This window comes from Alligator mississippiensis, chromosome 12, assembly GCF_030867095.1.
Source record: "Alligator mississippiensis isolate rAllMis1 chromosome 12, rAllMis1, whole genome shotgun sequence".
In the NCBI taxonomy this organism is placed as follows: Eukaryota; Metazoa; Chordata; order Crocodylia; family Alligatoridae; genus Alligator; species Alligator mississippiensis.
Window position 1 is genome coordinate 47,121,042 of NC_081835.1, and position 26,809 is coordinate 47,147,850.

General features: G+C 44.4%; 1 protein-coding gene across 3 annotated transcripts in view; it reads right to left on the minus strand.

The window, feature by feature from the left end:
- DNAH1 (dynein axonemal heavy chain 1) overlaps nt 1-26,809 on the minus strand; it is a 157,207-nt gene that overhangs the window by 76,538 nt on the left and 53,860 nt on the right. For all 3 annotated transcript variants that reach the window (XM_019475610.2, XM_059715419.1, XM_059715420.1), the window contains 17 exons: nt 25,884-26,063; nt 24,051-24,191; nt 23,125-23,288; nt 22,388-22,501; nt 20,391-20,579; nt 16,951-17,056; nt 15,656-15,769; nt 12,284-12,433; nt 11,692-11,778; nt 11,249-11,435; nt 10,226-10,317; nt 9,549-9,703; nt 8,013-8,190; nt 2,519-2,713; nt 1,654-1,773; nt 496-654; nt 90-194 (listed from right to left, as the gene is read on the minus strand). In XM_019475610.2, coding sequence (XP_019331155.1) covers nt 90-194; nt 496-654; nt 1,654-1,773; nt 2,519-2,713; nt 8,013-8,190; nt 9,549-9,703; nt 10,226-10,317; nt 11,249-11,435; nt 11,692-11,778; nt 12,284-12,433; nt 15,656-15,769; nt 16,951-17,056; nt 20,391-20,579; nt 22,388-22,501; nt 23,125-23,288; nt 24,051-24,191; nt 25,884-26,063 — 2,436 coding nt within the window. The remainder of the gene's footprint in view (nt 1-89; nt 195-495; nt 655-1,653; nt 1,774-2,518; nt 2,714-8,012; nt 8,191-9,548; nt 9,704-10,225; nt 10,318-11,248; nt 11,436-11,691; nt 11,779-12,283; nt 12,434-15,655; nt 15,770-16,950; nt 17,057-20,390; nt 20,580-22,387; nt 22,502-23,124; nt 23,289-24,050; nt 24,192-25,883; nt 26,064-26,809) is intronic.

The following is a 26,809-nucleotide window of genomic DNA, read 5'->3' on the forward strand; positions in this document are numbered from 1 at the left end:
TGGGTTTCTGGTCCCTTCCTTCAATTCTCTATTTGAATTAATTGCTTAGGTTTTTAATTCACAAATTCCAGGTGAGTGAAGTCTTTTACCTCTTTGACAATCTCTTCTTCTAGATCTTCCTCAGCACTGCTAAGCCCAGCATCATCCAGCTTATAATCATATACCAGCCCCTCCTCTGGGAAAAGTAACTGGATCTGTGTGGAATAAAACAGATCATGAATGCCAAACCCAGGCCCCACTCCGGATGTGCTGATCAAGAGGAACCAAGCTAGCTTAGAGAGGATTGCTTTCAGCAAAGACACTGTACATCCTACATGACCTATTCCTGCATTCTCTTTCCCAGAGGTTCTGATGCATATGGTCCACTGAAGATTGAATTTGAAGCTTTCCCTGGGGACTGTGGCACAGGAAAGAGCCCTACAAAAGTCTCCCAGAAATTCAGGGAGCTGTGTAACCCCCATTAGCCATGTGCTTCTTATCTTTTCATTGGCTTACTTGTTCATCTGCCATCTTCTCTCTTAACCACAAGTTGAAGGCGACACGGCTTTGGGCATCTCCTGTTGCACCCACACTCCAGATCAGGGAGAATATAAACCAGGGTTCAATCAGTTCTCCAAGGCGTGCTGTCTTCTCACGAGGGACTTTCCTAATCCCCTGAGGATCCCATAAGGAAACAAATGTAATCCTCATTCACAGTTCAAATGGAAAGGGGGTAAAATAAGGTCATCTTGCTGAAAGTCTTGACTCCACCTGCACTGCCTTTCTAAAACTATTCTTTCCAACATCATTCATCCCAGGCTATAGGCCCAATTCTGCTCTGTTTTGCTGATGTCATTCCAGAAAACATCTACTGACTTCAGGAAAGCCACTCCAGTGTAACAGGGAGCAAAATTTGACCTATGAATTTTACCTTCAAAACATTCCTGTCTCTTTCAGTATTAAGACAGAGAACATGCAATCTCAGGCATATTGCTATTTACCTTTCTGCTTCTCACCAGTTCTCAGACTCTCTCAGTTAAAAAAATAAAAAGTTACTTCTTTTACCAAACACAATAGGCTGGTATTTATTCATCAACTCTCTTGCTCTTATACTTTGGTCCACTGATACAAAGGTAACCTAACCAAGACACACCCATAGAATTAACATTGTCACTACTCATTCTACAGGCAAATTTCCAGATCCATCCATGTGGAGCCCTGCAGAACAGACCTGAGCATGGAACCACATCATGTGACCTGAGGGTCTGCTCATGGGGGTCAAAATTTAGCAGCTAGAGGAGCAGCAGCTGCCACAGCTCCAGATGTCACAGCCATTAATACTGCCATGACCAAATTTCAACCCTGTGTGGCTGGATGAGTTGGAACCACTGCTATGATATGTGCAGACACAGTGTTATCCTTTAGCCACAGCTCATTGAAGACAGTGCTCAATATAATGTGCACTCAGCATGTAATGCTGTAACCAACATCCTATATGCAAACAAGCCTCAGTGTAACCATCCAGGCCCCTTCCTGTTCAGTACACTGTTCGCCTGGGACTTCCATTTCATGCAGCAGTTGCAGCACAACTCTAGCTTTCCACCTGCACTCTGCAGTTAACTCCTTATTGCCATGAGGAGTGAGGCCTACAAGCAGATGATACAAAAATCCTACCTCAATGGGGATGAAAGGTTGAAAGAAACACTCCAGTAGCTTGAGAAGGCTCATCGTCAAGTTACTGTCTGTTGAGGCAATTACCTCCTTCACAGATCTCCGGACAAAGCTGATGGAGTCCTGCAAGGATCAGGCAGAGGCAGCTCAGCTCCAGTGTCAACTACATTAGAGTTTATTTACCTCCTAGGGTTTCCGTTTCTCCTTTTCTCACGGCAGGTTACACTTATCAGGGAGGTCACTGTTGAAAAATCTGCTGTTTCAAGCTGTGCCCCAAATACCATTCATTTCAACCAGAGAATGAAGGCCCTGGAGAGAGTGTGTGTAAAACTCTTTTGTTTAATACTGAACAGATTATAATACAGGCCTGCTCTTTGGTTCTGTACAAAATCTACCATGTCTATGTCACAGTCAGAGCTGATAAATAGCTTGTTCTTCTAAGAGACATCTTACTACACTGTGGCGTTTTCCATTAAAATGATTATTTAGGAGCAGGCTGGAAATAGCAAGACTTGCCTTTTGCAGTTCAGAGCCAAATTCATCCCTAGAAAAACTCTACTGAGGGAAATGGAGTTGCCCCAGGGATGAATTTAGCCCAAAGATTATAAAAACACACCTTCCTTTGGGCTAGTATGAAGTCACAACTATATGGATCAGTGAATAAAATCTTTATTAAGACCAGCAGATTCACAGACCATTGTGTATATGAGTAGAATGAAAGGTACCCTAAAGGCATTTAAACTTCAGTCTTTAGAAGTATGAGCTACATTAAGTCCTGACAGACTCTGAGCCACTGGCATTCTGAAGCTGGGGCTGTCAGACAGACTCAACAGCACTGGGAGAGATCCTGACCATGATGGTAGCTCACCTCAAGAAATTTGCTGAAGAGGGATGCTAACTGCTCCAGGAAAGGCTTCATGACCTCAGGGATTTCTCTCAGCCAGCACTCGGTGAAGGGCTTGAGTCCCAAGATACTGGGTTCTAAGTAAACCATGCCACATCGGGAGACTGTGGCTGGCGAGGCAACGGCCAAGTCCTGTACTTCAAACATCATAGTCATACTCTGAAAACCATGGAGAGACAACAAGCAGCCATCAGCATCACTTGCTCTCTGGAAATCTAGGCAAGTAGAAGCCTTCAACACAGTTCTGAATTAAGGTCTGCAAGCCAAACAGTGCTGTCCCATGTCCCCAGGCAGGAAGGAAAGAAAGCAATCCCCTTGAGGAGCAAAGCTAATGTTGGGAGATCCTGGATATCCAAGTCAATACAATGAAGAATGTAATGAGTCAAGAGCTGAGACTGGCAAGGGTATCAGCTCTCTGTGAGCAAAAAGAAAGAAGCAAAACTCAAGAGAGACATGTCTTTTCTAAGCCTATGCAAGAAACACAACCTCATTCCCAGAAGACTACACAGCCACAATCCTCTGACTACTACACACAACTCCAAATATGCTTCACAGCTATGCAGAAGAACTTCAGAGAAAATTAGAAATCATCTACTTCACCTAATCTACTCCAAAAGAGACCAACTCAAGAAGGAAATCACCATATGCTACAACAACTTAAAAGAGAAAAATCCAGACATCTCTATTATTATACAATGGATACAAAGAGACTATGAAAATTTTTCTAGAACATTCATCCAACATAAAAAGAAGAAATGGAACAAATTACTCCAGGAACAACTTTCCCAACTGCAAAACAACCATCAGAGGAACAACACCAACACCGTACAACGTTCCAGCCTTAAACTTGATGAAACTGAAAGCAGCAGCAAGCCCTCAAACATCATCAATCTCTTCACACACACGCTTACCAAAACTGAAAAAATCTGTCCTTTCTAAAGGCCTAAATTTCTGTCCAGAAAAATACCCTAATAAAATACTTCAGCATGGAGAACTAGAAGAATTCTTCCGACGCCTCCACCTCAAGGAATATTTCCACGACCCAAATGAATCCACTTCCAACAACAACTCACTCTCTGACAACATTGAGGAAAAAATCAACCCCCCAAAACCATTAGATTGGACACTTCACAGTGCATGAAACTCTAACCTTGACTGCTACATTGACTGCTTCAGGGAAAGAATGAACAATGAAATAATCAACAACACGTGCCACCACAACAACCTCTCCCTACCAGAGAGAAAGGCCAGAGAATCTCTAAGATCTAACCATCAAATAGTAATAAAACCTGCAGATAAAGGAGGAGCCATAGTTATCCTAAACTGTGAAGACTACATAAAGCAGGGGTGTCTAACCTTTTTGAATGTGGGACCAGATCATGAACTTTCTATCACCTAGTGGGCCAGCGAGCCATACTCAGAGACCTCACAGGAAGTGGTATCACATCAGGAAGTGATGTCATGTGACCTTTGACACCAATGAAGTTGCAGGAAGTGACAATGAAATGCATCTAAATAACCAGTTCAAAACTCTCCCTCTATAGCATCCACCTCTGCCACTGTCCAGGACAGGATACTGAGCTAGATGAACCATGGGGCTGACCAAGCATGGCACTTTTTATGCTCTTATGTTCAGAAGCTCTTATGTTCTTTGGCTGAGCTTCCAAACTATGGCTGAGATTTGCAAAAAGGGGTAGATAGGCATGTTACAAAGTTGTCATGAAAGATTTGGAGCCCTCTAAATCCCATTCATTTTAATGGAAATTGGTCTTTTGACTCAGTTTTGAAAATCTCAGCCCAAGGTGCCAACCAAATAAGTCAAAATATATTTTGCATTTCTATGCAGTGCATCTATGTGGGGCTCTCCAAGCATTTTACAAACATGAAATGAACCTCAGGATGAGCCCAGCCAGAGGAGCAGGGGCTCAGCTGCACTTTCCCCCTACCTGCGCTGGTCAGTCCTGAGCGACACATGGCTCTGCCGCCACTTCTGCTGGCTGGTGTTGACCCAGGCCAGTCTGTCCCATCCGGAGCAGCACGCAGCTGAAGCTGGCTTCCCACATGCTACTGGGGATAGGAGGAGCCCGGCCAGGTTAGCACCAGCCAGCAAAAGTGGCAGCAGAGCCATGTGCCGCTCAGGACTGACAGGCGCAGGCAGGGGGAAAATACAGCTGAGCCCCTGCTGCTCCGGCCGGGCTCCTCCCGTCCTGAGTGGCCCACGGCTCCGCCGCCACTTCTGCTGGCCGGTGCTGACCCGGTCAGCCTCCTCCTGTCCCCGTTAGCATGTGGGAAGCCAGCTTCAGCTGCATGCTGCTTTTCCTGGCCGGTGCTGACCCGGCTGGGTCCATCGCATCTGGAGCAGCATGCGGCTGAAGCCAGGTTCCCACGTGATGCTGGGAACAGGAGGAGCCCGGCCGGGTCTGACCAGCCAGCAGAAGCGGCGGCGGAGCCATGTGCTGCTCGGGACAGGATGAGTCCGGCCAGAGTGGCAGGGGCTCAGCTGCATTTTCCCCCTGCCTGCACCGGTCAGTCCCAAGCGGCATATGGCTCCGCCACCGCTTCTGCTGGCCGGTGCTGACCCAGCCGGGCTCCTCCTGGCCCCAGCAGCACGTGGGAAGCTGGCTTCAGCTGTGTGCTGCTCCGGATCGGACAGACCTGCCCAGGTTGGCACCAGCCAGCAGAGGCGGAGCCATGTGCCGCTCAGGACTGACCAGCGCAGGTAGGGGGAAAGTGCAGCTGAGCCCCTGCTGCTCCAGCTGGGCTCATCCTGTCCCGAGTGGCACATGGCTACTCCTCTTCCCACATGTACCATGTCAGCAACATCAAGCTGATGCGGTGTGTGTGGGAACCCTGTCCCTTCCGCAGCCCTTTAGCAGCCATTAGGAAGCTGCTGAAGGGCCGGGGGAGGGACAAGAGGTGGGAAACAGTGTTTACTTTTGTTTCCCATCGCAGCACCGTGGGCCACAGAAAACAGCTTGGCGGGCCGCATGGCGTAAAGGAAGCCAACAAACAACTCTCTGACACCACCTAGTACAAAGAATTACAAGAAGATCCTACTCCCCTTTTCACCGTGAAACTCAAAAAATACCATCAAATCATTTCCATCAGAACTATAAGAAAACCTACAAACCTGGATCCCCCCACTACCTAACCCAGGGATGTTTTACATGATCCCTAAAATCCACAAACAAAGGAACCCTGGCAGACCTATCATATCCAACCATGGAACCCTAAATGAGGAAATATCAGGTTTCATCAAATCAATCCTAAAGCCGCTTGTCATCCAAAGAGCAAGTTTTGTCCAAGACCCTACACACTTTCTATAGAAACTTAAAAACATAGACCACCTTCCCAGCAACACCCTCCTAGCCACCATGGATGTTACCAGCTTATATACCAAGATCCCACACCAGGATGTCATCCAAGCCTCCCTTACATACCTACGAGAGCAAGACGACAACTCAGAGTACAGACCCAAAGATATTACTGACCTTATACACGTCATCCTCACACACAATTTAACTTTTAATAACCAACATTTCCTTCAGACCATGGGCATAGCAATGGGCACCAAAATGGCCCTACAGTATGCCAACCTTTTTATAAGCCACCTGGAAGAAGAATTCCTCAAGGACTGCACCATCAAACCCTTGCTATACTTAAGCTATATCAATGACATCATCATTTGGACTAAAAACCTGCAATCTCTGTTTGAGTTCCATCAGAAATTCAACAATCATCCTTCCATCTGACTATCTCTTGAATACTCTAGCACCAACATCTCCTTTTTAGACACGATGATCAGTATCCAGAAGGGTAAAATACAGACCATGTTATACAAGAAACCCACAGACCAACATACATATCTGCACAGAACCAGCAATCACCCTAAACACACCAAGAAAGCTGTGATATCCAGCCAAGCCCTAAGATACCACTGAATTTGCCCTGAGAACACCCAGGATTGCCACCTCACCAATCTTAAAAAGGCTTTCACTCAACAAGGACACTCCTCCAGAAAGATAGATCACACGTTTGAAAGAGCCACCGGGATACCAAGTGAAGAATTACTGCAGTACAGAAACCCACCCCCCAAGAATCACACACCGCTGGTTACGACATATTACCCCTCCCTCAAACCCAAATGGAAAATCCTCAAACAACTGCAACCCATACTAGAAGGAGACCCTATTCTTAAAGAGATCTTCCCAGAACCACCCATCCTAGCCTTCAAACAAGCACTGAACCTCACCAACCGCATCACCAGAAGCAAACTTCCTATGGCCCAGAACACTCCAAATGGATCCAGACTATGCCATGACAAGAAATGCAAAACCTGCCAACACATGTCCACCACCCCAACAATTACTACACCCCACAACAGAGCCATCAGCATTCCTGGATCTTACAGCTGCACCTCCAAAAATGTAATATATATCATCCAATGCACCAAATGCCCTGATGGAAAATACGTAGGAGGGACCAAACAACAACTGTGCACCAGAATGAATGACACGGAAATCTATCAAAAACAAGAATACTCAATTACCTATGGGAGCACATTTCTCACAAGAAAACCACTTTCTCTCCAACCTCTCAGTTCTAATCCTCAAAGGGAATTTACAAAACACTTTTCACAGACAAGCCTATGAACTTCACTTCATCATCCTCCTGGATACAAAAAATCATGGGCTTTATATAGACATTGGATTTATGACACATTATAACCTGCCTGATATCTGACTCCCCAGGCACCTCTCCACTTTTACCTGCTACATCCCCCTTCTCCCTTTCCCCTCCCTCCCACCCCCCAGCCTCTCTCTCATCCCCTGATGCCTCAATTTACATCTTCACTGACTGCCTGTCTTGCATGCATACCAGTCTCTGGGTTCTTTATTATTCATTCCATTCAGGAAGAGCACACACCAACTGCAGAGGCTTCCTCAGCCTGATAAAGGGTTTTTAAACCCAAAAGCTTGCTAATAAATTTTTTTTCCAACTATTTAAGTTGGTCTAATAAAAGATATCAGATTCACCCAAACAACCTTGTCTGCCTATGTCTTTAGATCAACACAGCTACAACCTACACCCCTGCGAATGGCTTTGGAATTTAGGAGGCTCTCTCACTCCCTTATCTGGCTACGAAAAATCTGAGCTTCGTGGCCTGCCAGCACCCTTGTGGAATAAAGCTTGCAAATGAATATGTAGACAACCAAACAAAACAGACTGTATGCAATTTGTTCTGGGTGTATACTATGCCTATCACAAGGGTGGTTTGCTACTGCTCTGGTCCAGATAATAGATATCAACAATAATCTTTGCAGAAATCCATCTTGCACATAACATTAATTGGAAACCTCAAAGGCTACTCTGCTGCAGGTAGGGAAAAGAAGAAGAAAAAAAAAAGGGAAAACAGAAAGAGGGGAAAGAAAAACAGAACAGCAAGAGGGTTAGATACCTCTGTCAGCTTAATGATTTCTCCAGAGCTGAGACACAGCTTCTTATTGTCATCCAGCACTGTGTTCATATTCTCAATCCAGACCGCATCGACTGGCCCGTCAAACATGTACCATTTCTTATTTGTATCTGTGGCAATAGCTCCTACCCGGATGAGTGATGAAAGAATCCCATCTGTCCTGTTAGACAGTAGGAAGGCAGACAAGAGTAATTGTAAAAATCACATGCTCCATCTCGAAGTAACATTCTGGCTTCATTACAGTCAATGGCAAAACTCCTGTTTACCTCAGTGAAGCCACACTTTCACTCTTGTGTTCATATATATATCCGTACTGGAGTGCCTGACTAAATTAAAGTGAGCTGATGATGATCTCCTATTTGTTTTCCTTTGTAAATTTCTAGAATCTGCAGAGCCGCTCAGGATAACCTTTTGGACATTAAGTGATTGAGTCTCCCTACTTTAGGGGCAAAAATACTCCTTCTCTCCACTCCTATGTACACAGCATAATAAGGACGCTACTAATGAAGCCATGCCCTGTCAATGATGGAGCTGCTAATGAGGGGGACAGTGGAGCAAGGAATGTTCAGTGTAGATGACTGGGATTTATTCCATACATCAAAGGCTACTGTGAATTCCTGCTCAGGCCCTAACCTGCACTCCCATTATTAAATAATTATTGTTATTTATATAGCACCTTAGGTGTCCAGGGCCACTGTTAGCAAGATCAAAAGAAAAGAGACTGCTCTGAAGCCTGGCTGATTAAAACAGATGGATTTATGCCTGTAAATGCCTTTTATGTGGATGCTGTATTTTTTGTCACGTTGATGTGTCTGTGCGCTGCCCTTGGGCAGAACCACATCGTAAATAAGCTGTCAAGCTTAACTGGAATATACTATAAAAATATCCTTCAATAAAGATGCACTGGAGCCCAAATCTAGTGAGTTTTGGGGCACAGCATAAGAAATATTTATTTGCTTCAGCTTTTCTCAGAGCTCTTTTTTATTGGTTTTCATGGTTTTATGAATTGTTCATTCTTCAGCTTTGTTCCTAAGCATCTGGCTGGCATAACAGGAAGGGAGACAATAAGGTGCTGACTCTCATTCTATGGTCTGGGGATGTCTAGGAATCCACAGAGCCCTCCTGAGCTGGCTCCAGTGGATTTCTGAGCAGTAATGGGCTGTTATGAGGGGAGATGGCTCATCAGAGGGGTATACAGAATGAAGAAACTGGATAATAGCTAAGATAAACCAAAGGCCAGTTATTTGCAGTTCCTGGGAGCTTTGCTCCTAAGAATCAGGAGAATCCTAAGAATTCCTCCAGGAAGCTTTGCTCCTAAGAATCAGCCTAATACCCCTGTGCGCCTCTGAAAATCTTCTCCTAATTACATAAAAATATCAGCACAACCCACATTCATACAGCACAAAAGACTATTCACGCCTGCCAATAAAGGAAGGAAAGCCCTTTAAGATGTTTTATCTTAGAGGGTTCCTAGCCCTAGATCACAAGGGGAGGAAGAGAGCGGGTTTTGTCCTTTACCACTCATGTGTTAGTAAATCAAATTCTCCATAAAGCTGGCCCATAGTGATGGATTTTGGATTCAGTATGAAGTAGTTGACTGCTTCATAATTCCCACCGCTGGCTGAAGGTTGACCTTTTAGTGATGTCATGGCAGCTGCCAGAACTTTGTAACACTGCAGAGACAGGAGGGCAAGGGAATTAAACACAACAGCTCTATAACAGTGAAGAAAAGGGAATGTAAACTCACAGTGATCAATTCAAGGAAGGAGATAGAATGAAAGATTTCGCACAAAAGCTGCACGTGGCCAGCAAAATGGGCTGACAAGAAAGAAACAAGATGCTAACAGAAGCAGAGAGTAGGAAATAAAATCTCCAGTACAAAACAGATGAAATATTTGGAGGCACCCCATCACACAAGCACAAGTTAAACCCTCTGATTCTTGCATGGTACTCAGTTTAGGCAGCAGTCTTAAAGCTCACAATCTTAAAAAGCAGGAGACAAAATCAGGTTCTTCTCCACATCTAAAGGCAAAACAAAAGCCTCTCATGTTCACAGCTTCTATGTGCAGGAAGGCTGCAAATGTATATAGCATCAGTGTTTCATGAAAAGTTCAGCCCTCTGCTCTGAGTCTCCTTTCAAATGCAAGCAAGATAGTAAAACACTGTATCCAGTGCAGTGTCTCAGTCTCCCTTACCTTTGTTTTTCCAGATCCAGTTGGCCCTACCAGCATGAGGCCATGGCGGACCACAGTGGTTTCATACAGTTGGATACACTTTGTCACAAAACCTGAGAAGGAACAAGAATCCATTTTACTTTCCTGAAGATCAGAAAGCAGCCACACACTCCATCTGGCAGAGCAGTGGCCTAGCAGCTAGAGTTGTTTTACTGGCTTATAATTACTGTGGCTGCAATCAAGGAAAATTTGTGAGTGTGCACTTATCCTTAGCAAACGAGTAGCTGACATTTAATACAAGAGGACTAGGCCCACCCTTAATTATAAGGATGGGACATAAAATTATGCTGGTTCTGGATAGTAACACATAATTGTTAGTTCTGTCAGCCATAGCCATTATACAGAAAAATTCAGTTTCAAAATACCTTACTACCTTTATTTCAAGAGGTGATATGCTCTAGAACAACAACAAGAAGTGACATCACATTCTGTACAAGATACCTTAATTTCATTGTTCATCACTTCACTCCTGAACAGTATAACACTGAATAAAGAGCGCTTCTGAAATCATCAACAGCAAAAAAATCAAATAAAATTGATGCTCTTAACTCCCTCTTTATGATGTGCAAGGACTGCCTCCAGATGTGTTTCATTTAAATTTCTGACTTCTATCTGGCATTTCAAATGCCAGGTCCTGGCTTACTGCATTTTAGTGGAGGCCTCTCAGAATTTTTAGAGGCTCTGATTCATCACATCATAGCTGAAGACTGAAATTGGAGGAGGCGGCTTCCCCAAAAGATTCAATATATCTATTGAATACTATCTGAGACTGGCTGTGCTGTTACACTGACTTTAACTTCGAAGTCCTCCAAAGATTGCTCAAGTTCTCTATGAAAGAAGTCAGGGCCTGATATTTTTGCCTGAAAAGGCCAGCAGCAAAAAGTATTGCTGAAGCTGTGTCTGCATGCCAAAAAAGGAACAATATACACACACAAAAGGGCTTTAGTTTGCTCTGCACTGACCTTTAAGATTTTTTCTACTTACCATCTACATCCTTCAGGTTCTCTTTGATGCATGATTTGCGTATTGCTTTCTCCAGGATGCCATAGTCAATAGGTTCCTCTTTGATCCTGGGAAACAGGTCAGAGACAATACCGTTGAATAGCTTGAGGTCATCCTGGAGGAATTTTGGTACATTAACATCCCGGATGGCCCTCAGGCAGATCAGTTCCTGCAAAGAATTAAGAACAAATATTTAAGCAAGCTCTGTACCTCAGCTTGCAGCTTTCTGCAAGATACCCATCACATCTGTCACACATGGCCTGGTGTATCAGACTCTCCAGTTCAGAAGTCATGTCTATTTTGTTTGCTTTTTCTCAGTTACTTCATCCATGAGCCCTGGAGAATTTCCATGGTGACTTGCCGTAATAGCTGTGGGTAACTAGAGAACAATGGAGGTAGATCAATTATGGGTGGAGTGTACTTGCCTCATTCATAGTAGGATTCTCTCTCTTCAGGTTGCCAGCAGCTGAGATCACAGTCTTCACAGCTCTCATTCCAAAGTCATAGTGATCCTAGAATAGCATGAAGGAAACAGATCAGTCAGATGCTAGAACATCACCCTGGAACAGCAAACCTGCCATCTCAAGCTTTAGGGCAAGTGGAAAAGAGGATTTTTTTTCTTGGAATGGTTGTCTTCCCACCATATTGATTTGCTTGGTAAGCTAGAAAAGCCATCTCTCCTTTAAATATTTAGTCTTTATTGCATGAACTTTGTTAGACTGCATGAAAAAAGGAACTGTAGGAACTGCTTTTAACCCAACTGTCCAATATAAAGTAGATAACGCTATAATATTAGACACTCCTGGGTCACAACAGGATGAAAAGTAATGTTAGAAGAAGAATAAGGTGGATGAAGGATGGCTCTGGACAGGATTGTGCACGCAGGCTTGAGAGCCTACAGAAGAAACCTGCTGTGGTGTCAGAATTCACAGATGCACTTGAATACTCTGGTACCAGCAGGAGGAATCCCTCCCCACAACCATTTTAGGAAACGTTAGATGGTAGAAAGTTACTGACTTGAGTGCTGAGCTGTTCTGAAGACAATTTGAATGTAGTGGTGATCTTCTTTGCAAGGACCTTGGCTTCATTAAACCCAAAGGAGTAGAGAGAGATCTCAGCAATCATGGAGTAGTCTGGGACCATCATAGCCACAGGACGGAAGAGAGCCTGCAACATACAATATCATCATGACAGGACTCACTACCAGCTCACTCCCTGTTTCTTTTTCTAGCAGGTCTAGAATGGTATATGGTCTGCTTGAAGCCTGCAGTTTGTGGAGTACAGCCTGGGCCTATCTCTTGGACCTCTGACAATTTCAGTATTTGCTTACAGATGAGACTGTATCCTACCAAGAGTACATTAGCCTAACTCGTGTGATAAGGACATGGTGAAATCACCAAATAGCCCATTGCACTGACTGGTAGTAGTACTGGGTTGTCTATTTTTTAAGTGATAGTGGATGCATCTACACAAGGCACTAACTGTACAGTAGCGGGCCAGGCAAAACCGCACTAATACTCTACTGCATACTTAGTGTCCGAAAACCCACCATGCACCAGCACTACTGTGAAGCAGCACAAGTTACTGTGCATTGATTTAGTACTCATTATCCAAGTACTAAACTTAATGCACAAGTAACTTCACTGCATTAATGTACATGTAGACACACCCACTGACTACACTGTTCTAAGAGGATTCTTGCTCTGAGACACACTGGGGTATAAGCTGGCTATCCTGAGGCATAGATTGCTGGAGCATGAAGAAAGCAGAAGACAGTCAGAAGATCCATACCATTCAAATGGTGTGTGATTTTAATGAAAGGGAAGGTGCCATTCTGAGAGACAGCCAACACAGCTTCACTACAGGTAGATCATGCCTGACCAACCTCATCTCCTTCTATGACCAGGGGACGTGTCACCTGGACATGGGGGTAGAGGTTGAAGTCATTTACTTGGATTTCAAAAAAGCCTCTGACTTGGTCTCCTATGATGTCCTCATGGCAAAACTGGAGAACTACAGCCTCGACGACTTTACAGTCCAATGGCTGGGGAACTGGCTCTGTGGTCAGACCCAGAGAGTGACAGTCAATGGAAATGAGTCATCATGGCATATGGTGACCAGTGGCATCCCTCAGGGTTCAGTACCCAGACCAGTACTCTTTTTAATAAATTCATTAATGATCTAGATTCACTTGTCAGAAGCAGACTAGCCAAGTTTGCAGATGGCACCAAACTATGGGGAAGTACGGTTACACTGGAGGATATGCTGGGGATACAGCCTGACCTGGATAGGCTCGCAAAGTGGGCAGATATAAACCTGATGACCTTTACCATAGAGAAATGCAAGGTGTTCTACCTTGGAAGAAAAAACCCATATCATACCTATAGGCTTGGCAGTGCTTCACTCACTAGCACTATGTCTGAAAGAGACTTGGGGGTTACGATTGACCAAAAGATGAACATGAGCCACCTATGAGATACTGCAGCCAGCAAAGCAAATACAACCTTGGCTTGCATCTACCAATGCATCTCAAACATGATCCAAGATGTCATTCTCCCACTTTATTCAGCCTTGGTGAGGCTGCAGCTGGAGTACTGCATCCAGTTTGGGGCTCCACATTTTAAAAAGGACGTGGAGAAACTCGAAAGAGTCCAGAGGAGAGCTACGTGCATGATCAGAGGTCAAGAGAGCAGGCCTTATGAGGAGAGGCTTTGAGGCACGGGACTCTTCAGCTTGGAAAAGCAAAGGCTCAGGGCAGACTTGGTGACAGCCTGTAAGTATATCAGGTGTGTACAAGATCTGGGAGAATGTCTGTTCACCAGGGCTCCCCTAGGAAAAACAAGGTTCAATGGTCTCAAACTGCTGGAAGAACGTTTTAGACTGGACATAAGGAAGAACTTCTTTATAGTCTGAGTCTCTAGATTCTGGAATAGACTCCTTCCAGAAGTGGTGGAAGCACCTACTCTGGACATGTTCAAGTAGTGTTTGGATAATTACCTTGCTGGGGTCATCTGATCCCAGCTGACTTCCTGCCCTTTGGGCAGGGGATTGGACCAGACAATATTGCAAGGTCCCTTTCAGCCCTAATGTCTATGAAATCTATGGCCAGGACAGCCAAAGAACATGCTAATTTCAGCTCTCCAGCAGTCTGCATAGAGTAGGCTCCTGTGGATTTCCAACCACCACTGACATCTGTCCTTCCCCATCTGCACATGGAAATCCTGAAGTAAAGCAGCAGCTGCAAAGCTGTCTGCTTTCTCTTGGGGTAAATCCCTATTGGGCATCATGCCATACAGAAGAGAGGAAATTATTTATTTCGTCAGTGAATCTAGACTCAAATTTGGCACAATCCATAGCTTTAACAGCTAAAGTTAATTCTAAAAAGTGTCATTCTCTTCTGAACAAGCACAGCATAAAATGGCATTAATGGAGTTTCAGGACAGGTGCTCCCAATAACATCAGATCAAATGCGCTAACTATACAAGTGAAAGGAAAGCATTTTTGAAGTATCTGTGCTGTCAGCTTACCCTACAACCAGCCAACCAGGCCAGGTTCATCTTAGAGCAGGTTTATGGTATCCAAAGAAGCTAGCTGTGATGGACCAAGTGATTTCAGGTACCTCGGTTTTTTGGGAGCCCACCTTGAGATACCCTACCTAACTACCCAGACTTTCATGGCACAGGCACTCAGTGCATTCAGGTTTCTGGCTCCCCAGAATCATATGGCACTTTGGAAGCCCAGGCCTGGACATTCATGTCTACAAGGCATTTTTCTTATTGCATCTGGAGCATCCCCACGTATTTTTCAAGCCATATCCCAGCAAAGAACAGACCAGCCCCAGAAAGTGGCTCAGCTCTCATGCCTGCTATGTCATGGTATTGCAGGGTGGTGCTGGGAAGACCAGTTAACACCAGTGTTACTGTCATGCATGTATCATGATGTATACACACTGGCAGAGCAGTGGTGTAACATGTACTGGCCCATAAGGAACTGACATCAACAACAGTTGCAGGCTTTCCCCATTAATGTAAGGCCTCCTGAGGCCTTAAATCTCTGTGTTTAACATCTGTGACTTATCACAATCCCAGATGGACAACTATGTCCAACTACATGAGGTGGGGACAGGAGGTACAGAATACTGGTTTTTCATTAATAATGATATTCCTAGATATCTTAGGTCCCTACACTAAAGACACAGGTCCATATTTGAACACCTCATAATCACCCTCTCAGCACCCCTGTGAGATTATAAATGACTTATAAGGAAGTCTGTGGTACAGCAGGAATTTGAATCCAGGTTTCCAATAACCAAGGCTAGGATACTAACCACTGACCGCTTCCTCTTTATGTTAGTGAAGTCATCCCTAACATCTGATTAAGTTTACTTACTTTTAGATTATCAGGTAATTCAGTGCGTCCAGCATATCCAGGGTTCATGGTGATGAAGACTGCACAGGATGGGACCAGTGGGATCTCAGTTCCTTCAAACATGAAACGGTCCACCTAGAAAACATGACCATTCTAAAGTGAAAAGATAAGTTCTCTAGAGTCAAATGAGCAGATGGCAGGATCATTATCCTATAGGGGGAAAAAGCCCTTCTCCTCTGATTTTAAATTGGACAGTGACAGGTCACCCCACTGATATGAATGACAAGATCTGGCTTCCATCCAGGAATGCAGGCTTACAAGCAGTACTTCTCCTCCCTTTAAGAAAGCAGGCTCTTACATGGATTTACTGATCATTTACGATATTTCTTTTGATCACAAAGAGGCTTCTAACCCTCCAGCTGTAAACAGACACCTTCAGATTTATTCAGTATGTGAACTGGGGACTGAATTAATTTGTGGCAGATAAGGCAAGAAAAGAAACCTAAATCCCTTTTAAGAACACTTGTGGGTGGTGATTTCAGATGGTGGATAAAGAAGTGCAGCAGAACTCACTGAAAGCAAGTTTCTGATGGTAAGCCAAAGTCAAGGAGCTTCACATCTTAACCTTTATCAATCCCTACAGGAGCAAAACAGAGACTAGCTGTTAGAATAGCTGACAGCTAACTCTCTGTCAGGAGCTAGCACCAACTTGTAGTAAGCATGATGCACACATGCGTGCATGTGCTCACACACACACACAATTTTGTGAATACCTCAAGGTTCAAAGATAATTCCCTCTCTTATATATAAGCAATCAAGCAATAATCCTGATTTCTGCTTAGTCACAATGATACATTTTACTTTTCATATCACAGTGCAAGAAAATTGGCATAATGGTATTTTTGTCTATCAGCAAGTGTCTAGGATTAGAATCAAATAGTGGAAAAAAGTACAGGAAAAAGGTTATGGCCACACTAGAACCAGAAGTGTGACTGCAGCTCACAAACACATCTGAATGAGTATTAAATTAGATAGCTCAGGTTTAAGTATAATCTGAAACAAGTGAGAGTAGGGAAGAGGCTTCAAAATCCACCAGGACATGGGTCAGTAATCAGTTGGCTACCCCAGACTTTTGGCTGTTGCAATTATAGTCCTATTCATACCTAAGCTAACCAATTTGAAGATAGCGTGGCTACATCTATGCAAGTTGCAACAGGAGGTTTGGATTGTAGTTACAGGCATACCAAGAGTTAGGAACTCTTATACTTCAGTGTCTAGATAACCCATCTCTTTATTTGCTCATATCCTTGACTCACCCTTTGCTGCTGGGCCTTCTGAATGGTTGTGATCTGTTGAGCAACTACAGACAGCACTTCAATATCAATGCGATTAAATTCATCAAAGCAAGCCCATGCTCCAGAGCTAAACAAGGAAGGGAAAATGGGGGCAGTGTGAGGGACATAGAAACTCACAAACTAGCAGTTCTACTGGACTTAAGCATCTGTGTTATGGGGATGGCACTATGAAAGAAACAAGAAATGAATCTAACAGTTCTCAGCATTCTCACAATGGGGGAAATAATAGTGCAAGCAGCCTAATAAAAACAGCACAACACAGAGCTGAGTTTGAAAGGGATGTCAGTACAGGCAGTCCTCAGACACAACTGGTTCCTGAAAACCCTGTCTTAAGTTGAAACGTTGCAACTCAGAACCAATTTTCTCATAAGAAACAATGTTATAAATGGGGGATTGGTTCCAGACCCAAAGCCGGTTACCCTATTTTCACCAAAAATACCCCAGAATTTTGTATTCAATCAATTATAGATGAGTAATACAGCTACATTAATATATTTATATTGTAAATAGCAATCATATTGATTTGGAAGGACTTCTTTGAGGTGACTTTGCTGGACTTTTTGAAGGGTTCTTGGCTACAGTCTTCTCAGGAGTCTTGGCTGCAGGTTTTTCTGGAGTCTTGTCTGCTTTCTTAAAGAAAGCGTCCAAGGAAGTTTGGACAGATTTTCTCCAGGGAGATGAGTGATGCAGAGAACTTGTTAGCTGGCATGGCATTGCATTGGATCAAGCATCTTAAGTGGAAAATGGCATTGTAAAGTTGAAACGGTGTAAATTTATAAATGTTGTAAGTGCAAAACATTGCAAGTCAAAACGTTGTAAGTCAAGGACTGCCTGTATAACATTTTATTCTGTAGCCAAAATGTGGGCACAGCTGATATAATATGATATAGGGCTAGATTCTATTCCACCTGTTAGGTATCTGAGTAGATTTAAGCGCCTAAGTACAATTCTATTCCACCCTGTTTAAGTCCTGAAAATCCATTAATGCACTTATTTTCATTCCATCCAGGAAGAGCACACACCAACTGCTGATACTTCCTCAGTCTGACGAAGGGTTTTTGAACCCGAAAGCTTGCTTAATAACTTTTCTCCAACTATTTGGGTTGGTCTAATAAAAGATATCAAATTCACCCAAGGAATCTCGTCTGCCTTATTTTCTGACACACTATTATCCAGGGGTACACCAACAGAGATTTTTTGGGTCTATACCGATAGCTGATTTTTAAGGAGGCATATTGTTTGATACCAATCTGATTTCTGATACGCAGCCTGGCAGCTTTAAAAGCAGTGTCTGGCTGGTAAGTCTGTTGTGGTGGAAGGGGAGGGGGAAGGGAAGGGGCATAGGGGGTCCCCCGCAGTGAGGGAGGAAGTGGGGCTGGGGCAGGCACTGCCCAGCTGGGGCAAGGCTGGGCACACGATGGAACCATGGCTTGTCTGGGGGGCATGGGGAGGAGGGGCAGCTCCCGCCACTGTGTGCACCGTGGGAGGGTACAGGGGGCGTGTCCCCCCAGATCTGTGCAGGGCAAGGTGGGCTATGCCAGGCTCTTCCCAGCAGGGGCTGGGCTGGGCTGCACTTGCAGCAGGCAGCCGCAGTGCTAGGAGGGGAGCAACCCCAAAATTTGCTGTAACCCCCCCAAACTCTCCTCCCAGTGCCTCCATCCACCCTGCCCTGAGCGCAGCCTGGCTCAACCCCTGCCAGGAAGAGCCCAGTGCAGCCCCAACCCTAGCCTGCAGCAGCAGCCTGCCCCATACTGTGCAGATCCAGGGGGCAAACACCCCTCCATGCCCTCCTGGGATGTGCGCAGCGGCAGGAGTTGACCCCCGCCATCACCATAAATGAGCCATGGTTCCATCCAGTGCCCTGCCCTGCTGCTGGCTAGTGCTTGCCCTTGCCCCAGCCCCAGCCCCTTTCCCAGCCCCACTCCTTCCCTGTGGAGGCCTTGATCTTCCCCCTACATCCCTTCCCTCCCCCGCCCCTTCCACCACAACAGACTTACCAGCTGGATGCAGCTCTCCACGCTGCTGGGCTGTGCTTCTCACCGCCTACGTGCTGCAGCTGAGCGCATGCACAGGGCATTTATCAGCCACGTTAATCAGCCACATCAGGCAAAAAAAAGCCATTTTCCGATACAGTCAATTTTTTTTATATATCAGTGCTGATCTGATATCAGACCGACGTATCGGTGCACCTCTACTATTATCTTATGCTTAAGACTGAATTACAAAAATGCAGCAAGGAGGAGAGGGCCCCAACCCACCTTTGGCAGTAATTGCTTTTTACGGACTCAAACAAGGTAGATTAGAATTACACTTAGGCACCTAAGTCTACTTTGATACCTAGGGTATTTATACACATACCTTTTCATTCGGCAATGCACTGGAGATCCGCTGCTTCTGAGCAGACTCGATTAATTGAGTCTGCTTCACACACACACTGATGTGTACTGTGCTGCGCTGCGTGCAGGTGTATAAGCTGTGAAATTCACGTCAGCGTGGAGAAGATGGTAGCAGTGCACTTTTGAACTAAAGCACCTCTGAAGTGTTTTAGTTCAAAATGGCACTGCTGCCATTTTCTTTATGCTGACGTGCATTTCGTCACTTATAGAACTGCAAGCGTTGCAGCACCGCTCATTTTTCAAAGTGCCCAGTATTGTGGCGCTTGCACATGTAAAAGTGCCAGAGGTGGAATAAGATTCAGGCCCGCAGTGTGCAGGAGGACGCACCTGTGTATGAGAAAGGTGCTTTCACCATTAGATTTGTTCAAAGAACAAATTAAAGCTACATGCAAAAAACTGCCAAAAATTTATCAGAATTCAATGGATGAAAGAGTGAAAGGAATAACGTGATTACCACTGTTTGGTACAGAGACAAAAACTGGGTATTCTAAAAAGGCTCTATCAGGGGTTAAGACAATCTCTCCTAACTACAAAATCTTGGTCAGCAGATTTTCCCCTTTTAAGATTAACAGGCTTGTAGATGGAACCCCAGCCTAATATATAAAATACTGTGAAAAGGGTGGAACACATGAACATTCAAGCTGGTATCATTTGCTGACAGCTCCAAATTAAAACTGGTGGAAAGCATTTTAATTTTGTTTTGCAAGAATTCAGCTGTTCCTTTATATTGGTATAACTAATATCTTTTATTTCCTTCCAATGGGCATTTTACATCACTTCCATCATTCACTTGCTCTGGAACCACAAAATACCTATCCAATCAAAATGCTACAGAGAGAGACCTGTCATTCCCAACACTGGTGGACCAGGGCTCCTAGCTATTCCCTGTCACCATCAACATCCTCACCTATTTCTTGCTATTCACACCTGGCAATTTGTCCATCATTTATAATTATTTTATATATAGTAACATATTTATAAAAATGATATTTATAGTGTTTGCACCTGGCTAATCCCTTAAAGAACTTTCCCATAGCCATGAAGTCAAGCTGGTCAGAGCAGTTAAACACTACTGTCTGGATGGCCAGTGCTTTCCCCAGATCTTTAGTTGTTTCAGTTTTGCCTGTTCCGGCTGGTCCTGCAGGGGCTCCTCCAAATTTTAGGTGCAGGGCTCCTGTCAGTGTCAGGTAACATCTACAGCAATGAATAAAACACCAATTAGAAATACTTCTACTCAGATTTAAAGATTATAAATCCCATTAAAGTACTTAGGGTGACTTGCTTTATTTGTATGGGAGAAAATATGACCACTGGAAATCCAGCCAGTCATATTCAAAGAGGCTTACTTATTCAACATAGTGCACAGGGATGTAGCTAAGGGACTTCAAATAATACTTCGTCTCTACAAGGGCTGTGTGAAGCTTTGGGTGCCGATTCGATGGAGATTTGGCCCGATTTGGCAGCTGAATCTCTGAATCTGAATCAAATCAGGAGACCAGTTAAAAGGTCTGAATAGATTTGAAGCTCTCTGAATCGATTTGGAAAACATTCGGAGAACTTTGGAGATTCCGGCAGTCCTTGCTCGCTGCCGCAGGGAGCTGGACCTGGACTCCATGCTGGTAAGTAGGGGGCAGGGAAGGGGAGGCTGGAGGAGGGGGGAAGGAACCCCATCCCCTGCCTGCTCCTCCAGTCCCCCTGAGTGCCCCCTGACCCCCACTCACTATCCCAGCCCCCCCCCCCCCCCCCCCCCCCCATGGCTGCCCTGTTCAGCCCGGCTTTTTAAAAAAAAATTTTAAAAGCCCCAGACTCACTGGATGCTGCAGCAGCCTCAGGGCTTCTGGGGGCTAGGGGAAGAGCCCCCCACGCAGCATGGGGCAGTGGGAGGCAGCAGAGATTGCTGCCTCCTGAGTGGCAGGAGCAGGTGAGTGGGGGCTCTTCTTTTTTTTTTAAAGAGCCAGGAGCTAGGGCTGCGAGAGTGGGCAGGGGATGGGGGCTTGTAACAGAGCCCCTCACGCAGCGTGGAGCAGTGGGGATTGCCCCACACCCCCATCTGGCAGCAGCTGGTGAATGTCAGGCTTTTTTTTTCAAAGAGCTGGGAGCTGAGGCCGGGCAAGGCAGCCATTGATGGGGCTGGGAGAGCAGGCAGGGGATGGGTTAATTTGGAGATTTGGCCAGTTAGGCAGTGGCTGAATCTCCAAATCAGATTCGGCCGAATCGATCCGGGACAGTGATTTGAATCACTAAATCGAATCACTGTCCCCCGAATTGGCCAAATCTGAATCCAAAGTTAATACTAGCCACTTTACACAGGCCTAGTCTCTACTGCTCTCTTCCATTTTAGGTTGTAGTTTCTGAGACCTTCAGATTTTTTGTGTTAAAGATGCTAGTTTGTTGCATGGTGTTAGGCGGTCTTTAAGGCTATAGTATGTGAATGGGGAACAGCAGACATTCTCACAGGCCCTTTTGGACTTGACAGCTACTAAGTGCTTGCTGGTAATTGCCAGGGGCTGCGTGTTAGTGGCTCAGGTAGTTCCTTCCAGTCTTATGTTTCCCTATTACATCTATATGCATCCTGCTGCAAATTCATTCTGGCTAAGGAAGATGGTTCCTCTGAGAGCTAAGCATTATTACTGTTTCTATGAAACATTCATCTTCCAAGGTATTGGTTTACTCATCTAACGGTGTGCAATCAATCACCAGGAATAGGACAGTCCCTTTGTTACTGAGACAGACAGCTTATATGCCTCAGAGCAGTTCACTAGATATAGTTTATCTGGTTGGTGGGGACACAAACTGCTAGAAATCTTTTAGAACGTGTTTTACCTCATTCCCCATCTTGAGTAGTGCTTTACTATAGAAATAGTCTGAGAATTACTTGTGTAACGAAATACTATTTATCTGAGTAAGGTTGGCAGAGTTAGGCCCTTGTTTTAAGATTCCCAAATGGAGAGCCAGACAATTGTACAAAGCTAGTTATTATTCAAAGAACAAAATCTTTTTACCTGTCAGTCAGGGGTGTGATCACCAGACGACCACTGTTTCCCAGATACTCATAGCCATAGATAAATTCAGCATTCACTGCTCGGATGTACAGGTCACCCCTTGTCCAGTAGTATCTAATGGTGAGTAAAAACAGGATCTTAAAGACAAACATGTACTGGAGGGGGTACAAAAGAGATGAACAAAAAGGCTACAATCTTTTTCATATCACTCCAGGCTCCTCAGGTCCATGCATCACCACAGGAATGAGTCAGAGAGAGCTGAAGAAAAATTCTGACCTTACTGAGTTCAGTGAAACAAATTATAAGCAGGAAAAACTGTGCAATGTTTGGGACTCATACTGGACCAATGTTTGGTGATAATATCATGCATTTTGTCTCCACCTTGGGCATAACTTTTAGTAGTGAGGGTTACAGAGTTCTCAGTGAAATTCAAACAAGTGCTCAAAACTTAGCTCTACCTTGATGACGGTCTTCAGACGACAAATATCAATCATGTTACAGTCCCGACAATCAGAACAACACAATAGATTATAACACTCCTCTTCACAATGTTCAAAACACTTGGCTTTAAAAGCCTTAAATACTATGATGCAGACAAGCAACTATATAGATATACTAACCAAATACACTCTTCGTCACTGACACTGACAACCTCTCATCACTAACACTGCCAATCAGTAATGATAATGGATAGTGGCCAGTGAATCCAAACCATGTTTATGGTTAATTTTCCTTACCTGAGCTGGGAGATCCACTCAAAATCATTCACACTCATCACATTCTCTTCAATCAGCTTGGCTGCAACATCCTTGGCATGGACTTCGATCACAATGAGAGCTGACAGCACTGCTCGCTGCATCTTAGACAGCTTTCCTCGCACAAGGGCTACCAGATCACTCAGCTGTGCAAGGGAAGCAAAGGTAATCAGAATCAGGCACAGTAAAAAATTTGCATGCTGGTTCCTAATCTTTAATTACAATATACTGATAGAGGGAAAGAGGAGGAATGGGAGGATGTTCCAATGGTTTGGGCACCAGCCTGGGCCATTGAAGAAGACCCACTCTGAATTTCCTACTCTGCCACTGACAACCTGTGCAACCCTGGAGAAAAGTTTTAGTTTCTTTATACTTCAGCTCCCCATTTGACCAAGACCATTTGCATCCCATGCATGGGTGTTGCAAGGATAAATACATAAAAGACCATGAAGCAATAGATGACAGGAAGTGTTAGACTTCATTTGAGATCATGAACTGTGATTTGGAATGAGATATAGTGAGTCTGTTATCATTGTTATGAAGAATTACACCTTCAGAAGGACCGCACCCCATCATGCTATGCTAGGGCATGACCAAGTTCTTGGAGAAGACCACTGGTAATATCTTGTTAGATAAGGTATTTAAGGTAAGACGGCAATGACACTGCAATCCAAGATGTTGTGCTTGCTGTCTCCCCGCACTACCTTTGAATGCAGTCCTTTCCCACACCAATATCAAGCCTGTTCAAAACTGCTGATCTAACTTTGACACAGTTATCAAGATTCAGCTGCATCAATAGCTCAGGTTTTGGCTTTTGGATGATTTTTTAAGTAGAAGGATTTTTTTATAAGAACAGGTCTTAGTGCAGGGAAATCTAAACTTTGCCTGTACTCAGTCATCTTTCCTACCTGAGCACTCAGCTGCGGAAACAGCCTAGTGGACAAATCCCCAGCTTCCAAGGCCTCGGACACTTCCTTTGTCCAGAATGTCTGACAGCCAGCAATGGTCACCTGACCAGGCCATTGTAAAACCCAGGTAGGACGTGGCGTCTTTAAGAAAATAATACAAGGCACATTACATGCTAATCAGAAATGAAAGATCTTCATTGGACAGCCTCCAACCTTGCTATCTCTGCTCTGTGACCAGCAACAATCCAGTTCCACACTCACATCACAAAGAGGTAATCACGTTAGCTGTATTAGTCTATAAGATGCATCTCTACCCCGCCTTCTGCTTTACTTCAGACTATATGAATCAGAGATACATAACCTTTTGAGAGTAAGAGCGTATGCATCTCTGATCCAGTTAGTCTATATGGTGCATCTCTAACCTGAATTCCACATTAGATATACTTATTTCTATTTAGCTGTACTCCTCTATTTTCTCCAGTTGCCCTGACGAAACTTCCCTTAAGTGTCACATATCCAGACAATGGATGCTGTCAGTGCTGACAGATCAATTGGCAACACAAAGTAAGAATTTGTATGGAAAATTGCAACATGCAACTGAAACGGGAACCTAGTGAAGCCATACAGAACAAGTTTTTGCCCTGTGATGAAAGAGGTTATGTGGGCTGAGGTCTAGCTTGCAGTTCTGATGGGGAACACTTTAGGGCGGTTCAGTGTGAGTAAGCTTTACTTTAACATAGTTTTATAAACAAAACACCTAGATACCCTTTTACCCCGGAGGGAGATGGCAGTGTGGGCCTAGCAGCAGGGCCCAGGGACTGCTCCCTGATTGGTTCTGCATGACCTTCTGTTTCACTGTATTGGGTGAGAGTTGTCCCCAAGTTAATACTGTATTGTTGCAAGTGTGGATGCCTGGAGCTGGTGGAGAATAAGTGAGGCTCTGAGAGAGCTAGAGAGTGGAGAAAGGGTAATCCCAGGGAAGACAGAGAGAAGGTCGCAGGGAGACCAGAATAGAGAGAAAAGAATAGTCCAAGGGAGAACACTGTGGAGTCCATGGAAGGACAGAGGGAATTGGAGTGACACAACAGTCTGCTGTGCTGTTTGGGGCATCAGCACTCCGATACCCCTCCTCATTAAAGAACAGAACACCCCCTTTCCAGGAGCTGATCAGAAAGGAGTTCATGGAAGTGGGGGTGCTACAGATCACCTGAATAACCAGGGACTGAGAAGAGCCAGATCTCCAAGCCAGAGGTTTGCTCCTTGTGAAGGCACACCAGAGCTGACTTCAGGGGGTTCTCTCAGAAGAGGGTGATTGAATAAAGCTGCTTCTTGTGGAGTCCCAAGGCAGCTTCTCCCCTACAGCTAGTTCCTATTTCACACTCCTTGAATATGTCTTACCATTTGTCATCCTTTCTTCCAAATGACCTCCAAACTGTAATCCAGATTTTCTACTTGCATAGATTTTACAAAAGACTCACCCTGGTTTTACCTCCACTGACTTCTGGGATTAAGTTGTGCTCTTATTACTACCACCATTTCTTTGTATAACATGACTGACTGACCTATACGCTGAAGAAGCAGCTAAAAGAGAGAGACCTATCCTAAAGCAGCAGCAACCTGGAAAGGGAGGTATAGTAACAGAATCATGTACCAGGATCTAAGGCTATACTTTAAAACAGTAGGATATGAGAAATCTACTGTAGCACACTGTTACCCGTAACCACTTCTAGGTGGGTGAACAGCTGCAGCCACAATCTTCCACATGCTGCCTACTGAAGACATGTGGGTTTAAGGTGAAAAGGAGAAGAATAGAATAAAATGAAGGAATCTCACATGTGGATAAATCCCAATCGATCTCTCAATGTTGTCCCGCACACTGGCCTTCATGGATTTCTCAACTTCCAGCAACCAGTCCTCCACATTGCCCGTGGGATAAATGGGGGAAAAAAGCTTCACTTCTTCCCCTTCTGCAGAGTACATGTGAGTGATCTGTAGGTCCTCCTGGAACAGCAGCTAATGGGGGAAGCAAAGCATGAAACACTAGTGGAGGATGCCTCTTCTATATCTCTCCCTGCCTTCCCTGGAGAGGAATTTACATTAGTAAATTAGTACACCAATTTACATTAGTTATCGATTTGGCATACAACCTGACTATACCACAAATTATCAAAATGCAAAATTATGTCTTTACATGAAGTAGAAGAATACCTAACAGCAAGGGACTCGAGTTCATCCCTAGCACAACTTGACTGAGGTGAATCAAATTACATACAGAATGAAAATTCTTCACTGTGTGTCTAGGAATCTGTAAATCCTCTTTACCTTCAATTTTGTTCATCCAAATAATCCCCCCTGAGGTTTGAGTTTCCTGTTTTAAAAATAAAAGTGTGATACCCTGATTCAAAAGCTACCGAAGTCAAGGTACATTTATTGATGCCAATGGGCCAATTACATTTCCTTATTGCCAAGCTAATAATTGTATGATTTGTCGTTGATGTGTGAATTCAGTGATGATCTGAGGTACAAGACTGATAAGACTGAAGTTTAATAATACATCAGTTAAATCAGCAAAGGGGCGCCTCAGTATCTATGGCCCATTTAGTTCTTGGCTTCCCTTAAGACTATCTTTAAGGCTAGCAGCTCTGATGGTGTTAATGTGGATACTTCTCCACTGAGAATGTAGATGTGCTGTAATGATAATTGGAAACTGAGAGAAGTATGGCACCCATTCTAGCCAGGCACCAACCATCCACTTCCTC